At 46.7% G+C, this 14,777-nt stretch overlaps 1 protein-coding gene across 1 annotated transcript; it reads left to right on the forward strand.

Annotated features, from left to right (window-relative positions):
- The first annotated feature begins 11,532 nt into the window (after positions 1 to 11,532).
- Positions 11,533 to 14,132, forward strand: LOC125552325 (uncharacterized). The gene has a single exon (XM_048715830.2). The coding sequence runs from the start codon at positions 11,952 to 11,954 to the stop codon at positions 13,902 to 13,904; it is 1,953 nt and encodes a 650-aa protein (XP_048571787.1). The 5' UTR covers positions 11,533 to 11,951; the 3' UTR covers positions 13,905 to 14,132.
- Positions 14,133 to 14,777: the final 645 nt, after the last annotated feature.

Genomic DNA, 14,777 nt, shown 5'->3' on the forward strand with positions numbered 1-14,777 from the left:
GGAAAACATCAACTCGGTGACACCAATTGCATCAACTCGGTGAGACCGAAGTGAAGCAATAAGGCAACAGAGAGTCTGTCAATCCAACTCTGTGAGACCATTGCATAACTCGGTGAAACCGAAATAAATGCAACTGGTCACAGGGCGTTGGCAAGGCCATCTCGGTGAGACCGAACTATTAGGGTTTCTGGCAGTGGCTATGTCATATGAACTCGATGGTGCCGGATAGAAAGAATAGGTGGGGCCAAGTTGGAGTTCAGGGTTTTGACATATTTGGATGGAGAAAGTGGTTGAGGGTTTTGGAGCAATATCACTAAGCATTTGAGCAAGCAAGCCATTAAGAAACACCTCACCCCCTTTTAATAGTATTGGCTTTCCTATGGACTCAATGTGATCTTGGATCACTAAAATAAAGATGGAGAGTCTTGAGCTTTTGCCAATATATGTCATTAGCATTTTGAGGGGTCCACATCTCTAGTCTATGCCATGCCATTCATTGAACTTCCTGAAATATTTATCTTGAATGAATATTAGTTCAATGAGCTATATGTTTTTATGAATTACCAAAACCACCCGGGGATTAGTTGCACTTTCAATCTCCCCCTTTTTGGTAATTGATGACAACATATAGATCAAAGCTTCGAAAAATGATAAAATGAATGAAATACATCATCACTTTGAGAAGTATGTGATAAGCAAGAGCCCTCCCTAAATTTGTGCATTGTTTAAAATTTGCGTTTGAATGCAAATGCATAATCGATTAGGATCATGGGCCACTCTTCCATGTCACATACATCTTGGTGGAGCGCACAAAACGATAAGAATGAAATAACATGCACGCATCACCAAATACATAAGTGAATGATCATACACAAATAATCATAGAGATAGGCATAGATCACACATTAAGCATAGTATGATCAATCACACAATCACACAAAGTATCTCACGAGCATAAAGAAATAAGTAGCACAAACCAAACAAACGAAGTAGCAACTAGCAATAAACACCAAACAAGCAAAAGAACGAGACATTCTCTCTCTCTCTCTCTCTCTCGCCCGCTCTCTCTCTCAGCCTATGATCTATACACCCCCCTTTGGCAACAAGTTACCAAAAAACTTGAAAACGCATAGTGCTATACGACACTCTAGGCACGATCTCCTGAAGGGGTCTTCTGGCTTGTTGCTCCAGTGTGCATAGATGGTGTTGAGAGAACTACTTCTGCAAATGCCTCGACTGATGTCTGTTGAGCTGGTGGTGTTGACACTGGTGGTGGCATTGTGGCAGTAGGTGCAGAGTGTGTAGTCCTGGTGTCTGCATCTGGCATAACTGATGACCATTGTGCTCTAGGCACTGTCTGGAATCTGTCAGTGGTTGGTCTGTCATCTCCACTCTCAGCATCATCTCTCAGCTTTTCAACAATAGATTGGATCTCTATGACCTTGACATCAAGATTATACATTTTGCCCTCAACTATCTGCTCTAGGCTCTCCTGGTTCTTGGCTAAATTGGCCAGACTTCTCTTGATCCAGACTTCTCTTGGCTCTCCTGGTTCTAGCAGATATGTCAGTTGGTCTTGCTTTGACTTGAGATTCACTATTGATGCATTGGGTGCACTAGCTGCCTTTGTTGCTTTAGCTGCCTTTGCTTTCTCAACCTTCTCTTGAGCCTCAATAGAAGTTGGATGTGAAGGACCCATCACCACTTCATTATCTTCAAACTCTGGCTGAAGAGGAAGGTACTCTCTATCAAGTAGATATGTGACTATACCAACCTTGGAGTTGATAAGCATCTCGATGTGTGGTGCATATCCACATGACCTCTTCTAATCAGCAACAGTCCTTTTGATTGTCTCTACAATCAGGCACATGACTTTGAACTTTTGTGGTATATCAAACAAATGTAGCAAGTTGATGGAGTGGCCACGGATCATCCTCTCATCTCTAGACTTAGGCAACAAGGTGTGCCTTAGGATATAGTTGGTAGTGGCCAAACCAACAAGCAGAGAATAAATGGAGCCAATATTGTGTGTTTCCAAAGCCTCATCATGAATGGTCTTGTACATGTGTGCCATTGGGTTGTGATCCATCCTGGATTTGCCATATACATCAATATCATTCTCGTATTCTTCTGGGGCATTGATAAGAGCAACCCACTCAGAGATTGATGACTGATATCTAGTGCCCAACGAGGATCTCTCTTTCTTCTATTCTCATTGAAGGTTTACCAAGAACTTTTGTAGTTGTTGTTCTAGCTCTCTTCTTCTTAGTGCTAGCATTAGCTTCTTCATCGCTTGATGCTTCAAGAGTGAATTTCATGGTTTCTTGAGTAGATTTCCTGGCCTTAGACATAGGAGCTCTCTTTGCAGGGGCCTTTGATGACCCACAAGTATAGGGGATCTATCATAGTCCTTTTGATAAGTAAGAGTGTCAAACCCAACGAGGAGCAGAAGGAAATGACAAGCGGTTTTCAGAAAGGTATTCTCTGCAAGCACTGAAATTATCGGTAACAGGTAGTTTTGAGATAAGATAATTCTTAACGGGTAACGAGTAACAAGTGTAACAAAAGTGTAGCAAGGTGGCCCAATCCTTTTTGTAGCAAAGGATAAGCCTGGACGAACTCTTATATAAAACAAAGTGCTCCCGAGGACACATGGGAATTACTGTCAAGTTAGTTTTCATCATGCTCATATGATTCACGTTTGTTACTTTGATAATTTGATATGTGGGTGGACCGGTGCTTGGGTGCTATCCTTACTTGGAGAATCCTCCCACTTAAGATTAACCCCTCTCGCAAGCATCCGTAACTACGAAAGAAGAATTAAGATAAATCTAACCATAGCATGAAACAAGTGGATCCAAATCAGCCCCTAAGCAACACACAAACTAGGGTTTAAGCTTCTGTCACTCTAGCAACCCATCATCTACTTATTACTTCCCAATGCCTTCCCCTAGGCCCAAATCATGGTGAAGTGTCATGCAGTCGACGTTCACATAACGCCACTAGAGGAAAGCCAACATACATCTCATCAAAATATCGAACGAATACCAAATTCACATGATTACTTATAACAGGACTTCTCCCATGTCCTCAGGAACAAACGTAACTACTCACAAAGAATATTCATGTTCATGACCAGAGGGGTATTGAATACCATTAAGGATCTGAACATATGATCTTCCACTGAATAAATCAACTAGCATTAACTACAAGGAGTAATCAACACTACTAGCAACCCACAGGTACCAATCTGAGGTTTTGAGACAAAGATCGAGTACAAGAGATGAACTAGGGTTTGAGAGGAGATCGTGTTGGTGAATATGTTGATGGAGATTGACCCCCTCTTGATGAGAGGATCCTTGGTGATGACGATGGCTTTGATTTCCCCCACCGGGAGGGAAGTTTCCCCGACAGAACAGCTCCTAGGTTGCTTCTGCCCAGGTTCTACCTCGAGACGGTGGCGCTTCATCCCGAAAGCTTCCTTATGGCTTGTATAGGTAAAAACCCTTCATATAGCAGAAGATGGGCACCGGAGACCTGCCAGGGGGCCCACAATCCCTAGGGGCGCGCCCTCGAGGCTTGTGGCCATCTGGTGGGTCCCCCTCTGGTATTTCTTCGCCCAATATTTTTTTATATTCCAAAATAATTCTCCGTAAATTTTTAGGAATTTTGGAGTTGTGCAGAATAGGTCTCTCAGGTTTGCTCCTTTCCGGTCCAGCATTCCAGCTCTCGGCATTCTCCCTCTTCATGTAAACCTTGTAAAATAAGAGAGAAAAGGCATAAGGTCAACTCCACCGCATGACCCCATCCTGTCCGGCCCCGTCTGTTTGGGGTAAAAGGGACAAACCAGACGGCCCAACGCGGGGGTGCAAACAGACTTTTGTCTGTTTTTTGTTCGCTTTCAACCCATCCCCGACCCAAGTTTGCACCGATTTTGGGGTCAAATGGACAGCGCGCGGACGGGCGGGATGCGCGCGCTTTTCCTCCCCTAGCCCTCCTGTTGGTGGCACAAAGCAAACCCCCCCCCACGCCCCATTTGGTGCCATTTCCCCCAAACCCTCCCACGTCCCTCCTGCCGCCCCCTCCCTCCCCCGTCCATGGCCGATGCCCAGCCGAATTGTTCATCGACGAGCTCACCCAAAGAGCGGAAGCACAAAAGAGGAGGAAGAGCATTCGCACGGGTTCATATACACAAGATGAGGACAAGTTGATTTGCCAATGTTGGATGGAGATTAGCCAAGATCCTAAGACCGGCGCGCAACAAAAGGGCCTTGTTTTTTGGACGAGAGTCCACAAAACATTTCATGAAAGGAAGATGTTTGAGCCCTACCAAATTACAAGCAATCGTGGCATCACCTCGATTCAAAAGAGGTGGTTGTTCATCCAACAACAGTGTAACAAGTATTGCGCCGCATTTGAGAGCGTTGAAGCACGGCCCGTGAGTGGTCTCGGCGTTGGGGACATGGTATGATCTCCTTATCCTAGTCCTTTCCTTGCTACAACCATGAGACTTCGGCCTTGTATATTTTTGCATGTTCAATTGTTGTTGATCATGTGGTGTAGGCATTTCAATATTTGGAAGCATTCAAGGTCCAGCACAATGACAAGCCATTCACTCTTAAGCATTGTTGGACAATCATTAACAATTGCCGTAAGTTCAAGGATCAATACCGTGAACTCCAAAGGAAGAGAGGCAAGAAGACGACCAAGTTCGCCGGAGGTGGAGATGGCTATGCGTTTAAGAGGCCGAGAGGCAAGACCAACTCCAAGGTGGACAACATACGTGATGCCTCATCCATGGCCTTGCATGAGACTTTGCATGGCATGATGTCTCAAAAGGATGTGAGGGACGAGAAGAAACGACAAAGCAAGGATGAGCAAATGAAGCAATACCTAGAGCTTCAAAGGAAGAAGCTTGGGATGGAGGAGGCGGCCAAGAGGAGGAAGATCGACATGGAGGAGGCGTCCTGGCAAAGGCAGCTCGACATCGAGGCCGCCAATGTCTCGGCCAGGCAGAGGCAGCTCGACATCGAGGCCACCAATGCCGCAACCAAAGCAAAGGAGGTGGCCCTTGCGATCATGGGCGTGGACTTGTCCAAGATGAGCGAGAAGACGAGGAGCTGGTTCAAGGCCAGGCAGAAGGAGATGTTCGACGCCGACGACCTGAACTAGGTCGTCCAATCGGTCGTGGCCATTCTTTTTGGAGGCTGGCATGGGTGTGCTGCCCGCCCGCAGGGCCGCTGGCTGTGTGCTAGAGAGAAAAACATTCATTTTGGAGGCTGGTTGTGTTGTCGGCCGCTGGCTGTGTTGCCGACGAGGACAAGTATTCATTTTGGAGGCTCGCTGTGTTGCCGGCCGCTGGCTGTGTTGCCAACGATGGACGTGTAGGCCGCTGGCTCTGTTGCCGGCGTGAACTAGGGTCGCTGGCCTGAACTAGGGCTTGGCATTTGAAATGTTGTTGTCTTTTTAAAATGGAGGCGGCAAGATGGAGCAAACGGATGCGCCCGCGTGCTGGGCGCACGGCCACCGCATCCCAGGACAGGCTCGGACACGACCCCATCGCCCTACCTAAAGGGACAAAATCCGGCCAAACCGGACATCCATTTGGGGTCGCGCGGTGGAGTTGGCCTAAGTATTGTACCATAATGTGTAATAACAGTCCATAATGCAATAAATATCAATATAAAAGCATGATGCAAAATGGATGTATCAACTCCCCCAAGCTTAGATCTCGCTTGTCCTCAAGCGAAAACCGAAATCGATAATCGTGTCCACATGTTTAGAGATAGAGGTGTCGATAAAATAAAATACGGACATGAGAGCATCATGGTCATCTTAAGAACAACTACATATATTGTCATATAATTTCTTATGCTAAAGTAATAATTCGTTCACAAGGTAGAGTATGAATTAGAAAATTTATTGAAAACTAACAAACTATGATCTCAGTCGTTGAAGCAATTGCAGATTATCATAATATCGGAAAGAGTCAATGTAAGAGCTTTTGTATAGCAAGTCCACATACTCAAACATCTTTTAGTCTTTTATAATTACTAACACTCATGTGATACTTATGAGATCAAAGTCTCAGTCGAACACAGAGAAAGATAGGGGCTTATAGTTTCGCCTCCCAACCTTTTACCTCAAGGATAATGTCAACAATAATACTTTATGATAACCTATATCTGAGTGGATATATACATCTGGATCTTTCCCCAACATATAGTGCTTGCCAAAAAGAAAATGTGTTAAAAGGAAAGGTTAAGATCACCATAACTCTTGTATAGAGGTAGAAGGTAAAAGTAAAAGATAGGCCCTTCGCAGAGAGAAGCAGAGGTTGTCATGCGCTTTTATGGTTGGACGCACAAAATCTTAATGCAAAAGAACGTCACTTTATATTGCCGCTTGTGATAAAGAACTTTATTATGCAGTTCGTCGTTTTTATTTCTTCCATATCACAAGTTCGTATAAAGCTTATTTTCTTCACAATAAAATATCATACATATTTAGGGAGAAATTTTTATTGCTTGCACCGATGACAACTTACTTGAAGGATCTTACTCAATCCATAGGTACGTATGGTGGACTCTCATGGCAAAACTGAGTTAAAGGATGTTTGGATGCACAAGTAGTATCTCTACTTGATGCAAAGGATTTGGCAAGATAGGAGGGAAAGCAATCTCAATATGTTGGAGGATCCATGACAATATAACTTCTATTAGGATATAAGAAAACATAACCCATTATGGTGTCTTCCTTGTCCAACATCAACCTTTTAGCATGTAATAATTTAATGAGTGCTCACTATCACAAAAGATGTCCAAGATAATATATTTATATGTGAAACCTCTCTTTCTTTATTACTTCCTATTAATTGCAACAATGACCAAAACTATGTTTGTTGACTCCCAACAAATTTTATTCATCATACTCTTTATATGTGAAGTCATTACTATCCATAAGATCATTATATAATCCTTACTTCTTTTATTCTTTTCTTTTCTCAGGATCATAACAAGAAAGCAAAGCCCTCAACTCAAAACTACTCTTTATTATATAACTCACGGACTCGATTACATAGATAGAACACAAAGCAAAGCTCAAAACTGGATCGTACTGAAACTTTTATTCTACTAGATCAAGATATAACCAAAAGGATCGAACTAAGAAAAATGATAAAGGTAAAGATGTGATGATGATATGATACAAGGACACCTCCCCCAAGCTTGGCACAAGCCAAAGGGAGTGCCCATACCCATGTACTCAATTTTCTTTCTTTGGAGGTGATGGTGGTGATGTAGTTGGTGATGTTGTGGCCTTGTCCTCCATCTTCCAATGCATAGGTTCACCATCATAAAAAGATGAACGAGTCTCCGGGATCCTCAAATCTGCAGCCAAACTCATTCTCTTAAATCTGTATTCATACTCACAATTTTGATTCTGCAGGTCATAGATCTAGGCTTGGAGATGCTCGATTTTCTCATGAAGCTTGAATATGGCCTCCCGGATGTTCTTGGCGTCCAACTTGTGGTCACGGGTAAATTCTTTGATCATGGAGTGATTGGCGTTGAGTCCGCGTTCCTCCATCCCTTGGCACTTGAAAACTTACTGCTCCATTGGTTCGAGCGTTGTCTCCACGCTTCCGGTCCTCTTTGGCCCTTGAACATCGCAGATGTGCAGCACCCCCTCACGCATCTCAATGGTTTGAGGGTATTGCAGCACCTCCGCAAGGTAGGGGTTGATGACCTTCTCAAAGAACTTGTCCTTCGGAGCACCTCGGGACGTCATCGCGATCTAGATCTGTCTGAAAAACAGCTCGGAACAAGAACAGGGGATTTTGCCGTGGTACGATGGTTAAAACCTTCGGGAGATTAAATAATGATTTTTTACCGACCAAAAGAAGTATTCTGCAAGAAAACAGAGTCCGGAGGGCACATGAGGTGGCCATAAGCCTGGGAGGCGCGTCCAAGGGGTAGGGCGCCCCCAAGGCTTGTCGCCTCCTCGTGCACTTTTCGGACTATTTTTTATTTTCCTAATTTTTTAAATATTCTAAAACGGAGTAAAATTGCCATTGGAAAAGTTTTGGAGTCGGTTTACTTACTGTATCACATACCTATTCCTTTTTGGAGTCTGGAACGTTCTAGTAGGTTTCCCTTATGTACTCCTCCGGTGTTATGGTATTAATAATATTGGTTTCAACATTTATGAGAGTACCTGAGATATAATGTTTGATTCTTTGCCCATTTACCACCTTCGGGTTATTGCCTTCGGCATTGTTAATCTTGATGGCACCGGAACGATAAACTTCCTCGACAATGTAGGGGTCCTTCCCATTTAGAGAGAAGTTTTCCTGCAAAAAAATCTTAAATGAGAATTGTATAGCAAGACATGGTCACCTACATTGAATTCACGCTTTTGTATTCTTTTTTCATGGCATCTTTTAACTTTTTCTTTAAACAACTTGGCATTTTCATAGGCTTGGGTTCTCCATTCATCAAGTGAGCTAATGTCAAACAACCTTTTCTCACAGGCAAGTTTGATAAGTAAGAGTGTCGAACCCAACGAGGAGTAGAAGAAAATGACAAGCGGTTTTCAGCAATGTATTCTCTGGAAGCACTGAAATTATCGGTAACAGATAGTTTTGTGATAAATAATTCGTAACGGGTAACAAGTAACAAGTGTAACAAAAGTGCAGCAAGGTGGCCCAATCCTTTTTGTAGCAAAGTATAAGCCTGGACGAACTCTTATATAAAGCAATGTGCTCCCGAGGACACATGAGGATTACTGTCAAGTTAGTTTTCATCATGCTCATATGATTCACGTTCGTTACTTTGATAATTTGATATGTGGGTAGACCGGTGCTTGAGTGCTGTCCTTACTTGGACAAGCCTCCACTTATGATTAACCCCTCTCGCAAGCATCCGCAACTACGAAAAAAATTAAGATAAATCTAACCATAACATAAACATGTGGATCCAAATCAGCTCCTTACGAAGCAGCTTATAAACTAGAGTTTAAGTTTCTGTTACTCTAACAACCCATCATCTACTTATTACTTCCCAATGCCTCCCCCAAGGCCCAAATCATGGGGAAGTGTCATGTAGTCAACGTTCACATAACACCATTGGAGGAAAGACAACATACATCTCATCAAAATATCAAACGAATAGCAAATTCACATGATGAGACAGATTGCACAACTCAGTGAAACCAAAATAAATGCAACAGGTCACAGAGCGTTGGCAAGGCAATCTCGGTGAGACTGAGACCCGTATCGGTGAGACCGAAGTGTTAGGATTTCTGGCAGTGGCTATGTCATATGAACTCGGTGGCGCCGGATAGAAAGAATCTGTGGGGCCAAGTTGGAGTTGAGGGTTTTGACATATTTGGATGGAGAAAGTGGCTAAGGGTTTTGGAGCAATATCACTAAGCATTTGAGCAAGCAAGCCATTAAGCAACATCTCATCCTCTTTTAATAGTATTGGCTTTCCTGTGGACTCAATGTGATCTTGGATCACTAAAATAAAGATGAAGAGTCTTGAGTTTTTGCCAATATATGTCCTTAGCATTTTGAGGGGTCCACATCTCTAGTCCATGCCATGCCATTCATTGAACTTCCTGAAATATTTATTTTAAATGGATATTAGTTCAATGATTTATATGTTGTTTTGAATTGTCAAAACCACCCGGGGATTAGTTACACTTTCACATGTTCATGCTAGATTGCGTGTAATGTGTTGATTTTATATAGGCAGTACGTCCGCAATTGTATAGACAGAGACCTCCCAACATATATAACTTAATAATCTGGTCTTCAACGAGATTCTCTCTGCATCGTCAAAGTATTAAGCATAAAACGGACAACTTTCTTAAGCAATATGATATAATTTTATTTGCATGATTTCATTAGAGGCCACATACAAACATTTATCTCTAGTGGCAATAATACAATGCAATCCTTTTCATTTACTACCAACATGTTAGTTTACTTGCAAGATTAAATCTAACTAATGCACACATTTCCCACTATTAATTGCCCATCTAAACTGGCCAAGCAAAGGCTAGTAACCAGCGAAAATTATGCATATATAAATCAAACATGGGGCATCAACACAATTTGAAGATAAGAAAATAATTCATCACATGATCTACATAATCGTTAGGTTTTACATCAAATGGACCATAATCATGTAGGGAAGCTCAATGACTATTGTATCGAACAACAAAGAGGAGAGATTTGACTACTGCCATGAAGCCGTAATCTAGGAGATAGATTACTCCCAACTCATATTGGGGCAACAGTGATCAAGGTTGATGAAGACGACAATGAATTCCCCCTCCAAAAGAGTATTTGATCATGGCTGAAATGAAGATTGCCTCGAAACGTGAAATGACAGTGGTATATACAACATTGAGGCTAGGGGAGGGCACCAGGGCCCCCCTAGAGCTGATATAAGCTTTGTGTAGGCGCCCTGTCCCCTATGGCGTCTAGGCCCTGTGGGCGTCTCATTGCCCTGCCTCTGGTTGCAATGCTCCTTTAGACATCCTAAGAGCCTCTGAATTTTTTCATGGTTCGTCGATATTTTTTCCTGAAATATAAAAAATATAAAAAAGAGGAACTCACACTGGCCATTGAATATAATAGGTTAGTTCTAGAAAAACTTCAAAAACATTGCATAAATGGATGGTAATAGACATGAAACATATAAAAAATTATAGATACCCTGAAGACCTATCATCACACGCTTAAGGGGCAAGAACTCGCTAGGACTCGAGCCGAGTGGAGCACCCGTACTCAGATTGAATTCAAGTGAAACTTAGGCATCTAGGATAGAAGCAAAATTTCTTTTGCTTACGTTCTCGCTTTACTTTAGTGATGACAAATTAAACCGACCAATAGTACCATCAAGCAAAGGAAAACAAAACCCTATCCTTGTATTTTTTTTTCCTGTACACCTCCTTGGATTTCATTACTGTTGGTATTATTCTGTCGAATGGACTTGGCAAGAAGATTGTCAACTTACCTCTCTGAACAGAGATGATCCCAAGCGGGGAAAGAAGATGCTGCTTTGATGGTTGCCCAGGAATGTCTCTCCAGAACAAGAGATAAACGAGGAGACCGCAAGAAGATATCGAGCCGCTCCTGTCAAATCCGGCAACGCACGGTGGGAAGAATAACTTGCTAGATCGCAATCAATCAGAGAACCAAAGGCAGCAACCCCATCCATGATTGCACACAATTCGATTTGGAGGATTTATATGGGACCGCTGGGCCACTCTCGCGTTCCTTAATCAGGAAGCTGTTGTTGCCCAGTCTGACCGGGTCATGCACAAAGCTTGATCCAGCGATTGGATCAGATCTTTGCTGTTGGACGACACGGACGGCCGACTACTTGGACCGATGCCCGAGTTATTTTATGACCTTGGGTTAGGGGGCAAACAAAAGGAGTGCCCCGAAAAAGAAAAGGAAGGTTCGGAGGGAATCGGTGGAGAAAACTTGAAGAAATCTCGCACCATTTGGCACGAAATCCACCAAGCAAGTTCGATGGCCATAAACTAGGCTAGTTCCACTCAGGAAACCGCTCCAGAAATGCGCCCAGGGGGCGGCTGTCCACACCACGGCAGCCTCTCCGGTCTCCCCCCGTCAGGTCGTCTCGGCTCGTCCTGGTCGGCCCCATTAAACCCCTTCCCTTCTCTTCTCCTCCCTCGTCGGCTCGCGCGTTGCTTTCAAACAGACGGAAGAAGGATAGCCCAAACCGCAGCTTTGGAATCCACTCCGGTCCAGTCATCCACCACCATCGCCCGCCTCGTTCTCATCGGCAGCCCGGCCGTCGGTGGCAGAACGGAGCCTCCCAATTTAAGGCTTCAAGCTCCAATCCGGGGGGATTCAAACAGTGCAATTCTGCTAAGCTTCGGCCGCTGGTGAGTTTTGAGCTTGATTTTCTTGGGATATGGGGGAGGGCGTGAAGGCGCTGCTGGCGAAGCCGATCAAGCTGGCGGACCAGGTGGCCAAGCAGTCGGGCTCCGGCCAGTGCCTCCGGCCCGAGTGCAAGGAGCTGCGCGCGCGGGCGGAGAAGCTCGCGGAGGTGCTGCGGCAGGCGGCGCGGGCCGACCTCTACGAGCGCCCCGCCGAGCGCATCGTGGCCGGCACCCTGCAGGCGCTGGCCAAGGCCGGCGGCATGTCGGCCAGGTGCTTTGAGAGCCACTCCCGCCTCCGCCGCTTCCTCACCTTCAACCCCGTCTCCGGCTTCCCGCGCACCCTCGCGCTGCTCGACACCGCCATCGAGGACGTCGCCTGGCTCATCCGCATCTCCTCCCCGCGCGCCGACGCCGACGCCAACGGCAACGGCGCCCACGACGACGACGACGACCTGCGCGGCCTCCCCAACATCGCGCAGAACGAGCCCATACTCTTCCTCATCTGGGACCACATCGCGCGCCTCCACACCGGCAGCCTCGCCGTGCGGGCCGACTCCGCCTCCACCCTCGCCTCCCTCGCCCGGGACAACCCCCACTTCTCCAAGCTCATCGTCGAGGAGGACGGCATCGCGCCCCTCGTCAAGCTGCTCAAAGAAGGGACCGACGACGGCCAGGAGGCGGCCGCCACGGCGCTCGGGTTCCTTGGGCGCGACGAGGGGAGCGTGGAGAAGCTTCTCCATGCCGGGGTCTGCTCCGTCTACTCCGCCGCGTTGAAGGAGCCGCCGATGCGCGTGCAGGCCGCGGCCGCCGAGGCCATCGCGTCGCTGGCGCACCAGAGCCCGAGATGCCAGGACTTGTTCGCGCAGAACAACGCCGTCCGGCACCTCGTCGGCCACCTCGCCGCCGGAACCATCCAAGAGCACAGCAGGTACTCTGTCGGAGGAAGCAGCACCCGGCACGCTGCACCTCCTCCGCCGGAGCACATGAGGTCGCTTCACTCTGTCGTGCTCGCCAGCACACCCAGCATGCTCCCAGGAATCTCTGGTCACTCCGCCAACGAACCGTCGAGCTCGTCGGAAGGCTCGAACGGACGCAACAACCAGATGCACTCCGCTGCAGCCGGCAGGACAACGACGAGCCGGGTCACGGCTCCACCACCCAGTAGGCCCCAGCTGAGCTCGAACGGCTCGAACGGCCGTGGACCGCGCGAGACCGAGGACCCGGCCACCAAGGCGCACATGAAGGCCATGGCGGCGAAGGCCCTCTGGAAGCTTGCCCGCGGCCACCCGGGAGTCTGCAAGAGCATAACAGAGTCCCGCGCGCTCCTCTGCTTCGCCAGGCTGCTCGAGAAGGGCGACGACGGCGCAGGCACGCACCTGCAGTACTACTCCGCCATGGCGATCATGGAGATCACCCGCGTCGCCGAGCACAAGCTCGCGCTACGGCAGTCGGCATTCAAGCCCAGCTCGCCGCCGGCCAAGGCCGTGGCGGAGCAGCTGCTCTGCATTGTGCGCAGGGGGGAGTACGACGACCCGCTGCTGCTCCCGTGCATCACCTCGCTGGGCTGCCTGTCGCGCACCTTCACGGCGAGCGAGACGCGCGTGATCGGCCCGCTGGTGCGGCTGCTCGACGACCGCGAGCCCCCGGTGGCCAAGGAGGCCATCGTGGCGCTCACCAAGTTCGCGTGCACGGAGAACCACCTGCACGTGAACCACTGCAGGGCCATCGTGGACGAGGGCGGGGCGCGGCACCTGGTCCAGCTCGTGTACCTCGGGGACGAGCTGCAGATCGAGGCGCTCATACTGCTCTGCTACATCGCGCTGCATGTGCCGGAGAGCGAGGAGGTGGCGCAGGCCGGGGTGCTCGCCGTGCTCCTGTGGGCGTCGAAGCAGCCGCAGTTGGTGCAGGACCTGCGCGTCGAGCGACTGCTGCCGGACGCCAAGGCCCGGTTAGATCTCTTCCAGTCCAGGGGGTCGATCATCTAGATCTAGGTGACACTGTGATGATGATTCTTCCTGCACTGAAGTATATTTGCCTAGATTTATGTCGGCCATTCTTTGCTGATTCCAGATTCCAGATTCAATTGCTTTGCTTTGGTAGAGTGTACATAGCATATGCTTCTGTTTGCCTTGAAGGGCATGTACATGCAGTGTAGACTTGTTCTTGTGGCATTTATGCTGACCATTATATGAACGAAACTGCAAATTGGACAAGGGAGTACCTGTTCAAATGGAATACTATCTTCATTTTTTTTGAAATTCAAATCAAATGGAATAATATCAAGTCAATTAGTTCGGTACGATACTTTGTTTATTCACAGTTTACTGGTACAAGCTTTCAACCATGACTCGAAATAGACTTGACTTTGGTGTTGTCCACTCTGACTCTGGTGGGATGGCTAGTTTGGCTAAGACTAGTCACATTGGGGAGTAACTTAGAGCAGCAACATGCCTATGTTATTAGTCTATGTTACTATCTTTATAGTAGAAAGTAACATATATGGTGTCATGCATCACATCATTTACTAGGTTGTAGACCCATCTTGTCTTGATATATGTGATATTACAATAACTGGTTATGTTACCACACGCCTTTCTTTCTTCATTAATTACTTGTCACACCGTTGTCTAAATATGTGTGATGTTACCACTTACTTTCGCCGTGAATAGTCTAATGAGTATTTCCAAGGTATTTACTCGGCGGTCCCGTCACTTGACACTTCTCTAGTTCTTGATCTTTTGGAAGCTAGGGTGGCCGAGGCAGATAATGAATGACTTTGTGCTTTCTTTTTTTTTTTAGTGAGGAAATCGCGAATGCTTTATTTTAGATTGGTCCGTTAAAGGCTCTGAGCCGGGCGG

The sequence above is a fragment of the Triticum urartu genome, chromosome 4A, assembly GCF_056163025.1.
Source record: "Triticum urartu cultivar PI428250 chromosome 4A, HENAU_Tu73, whole genome shotgun sequence".
Lineage (NCBI taxonomy): Eukaryota > Viridiplantae > Streptophyta > Magnoliopsida > Poales > Poaceae > Triticum > Triticum urartu.

Bases quoted from the DNA above. Each gene is read 5' to 3' on its own strand.
- LOC125552325 (XM_048715830.2), top strand. From the start codon at position 11,952: ATGGGGGAGGGCGTGAAGGCGCTGCTGGCGAAGCCGATCAAGCTGGCG.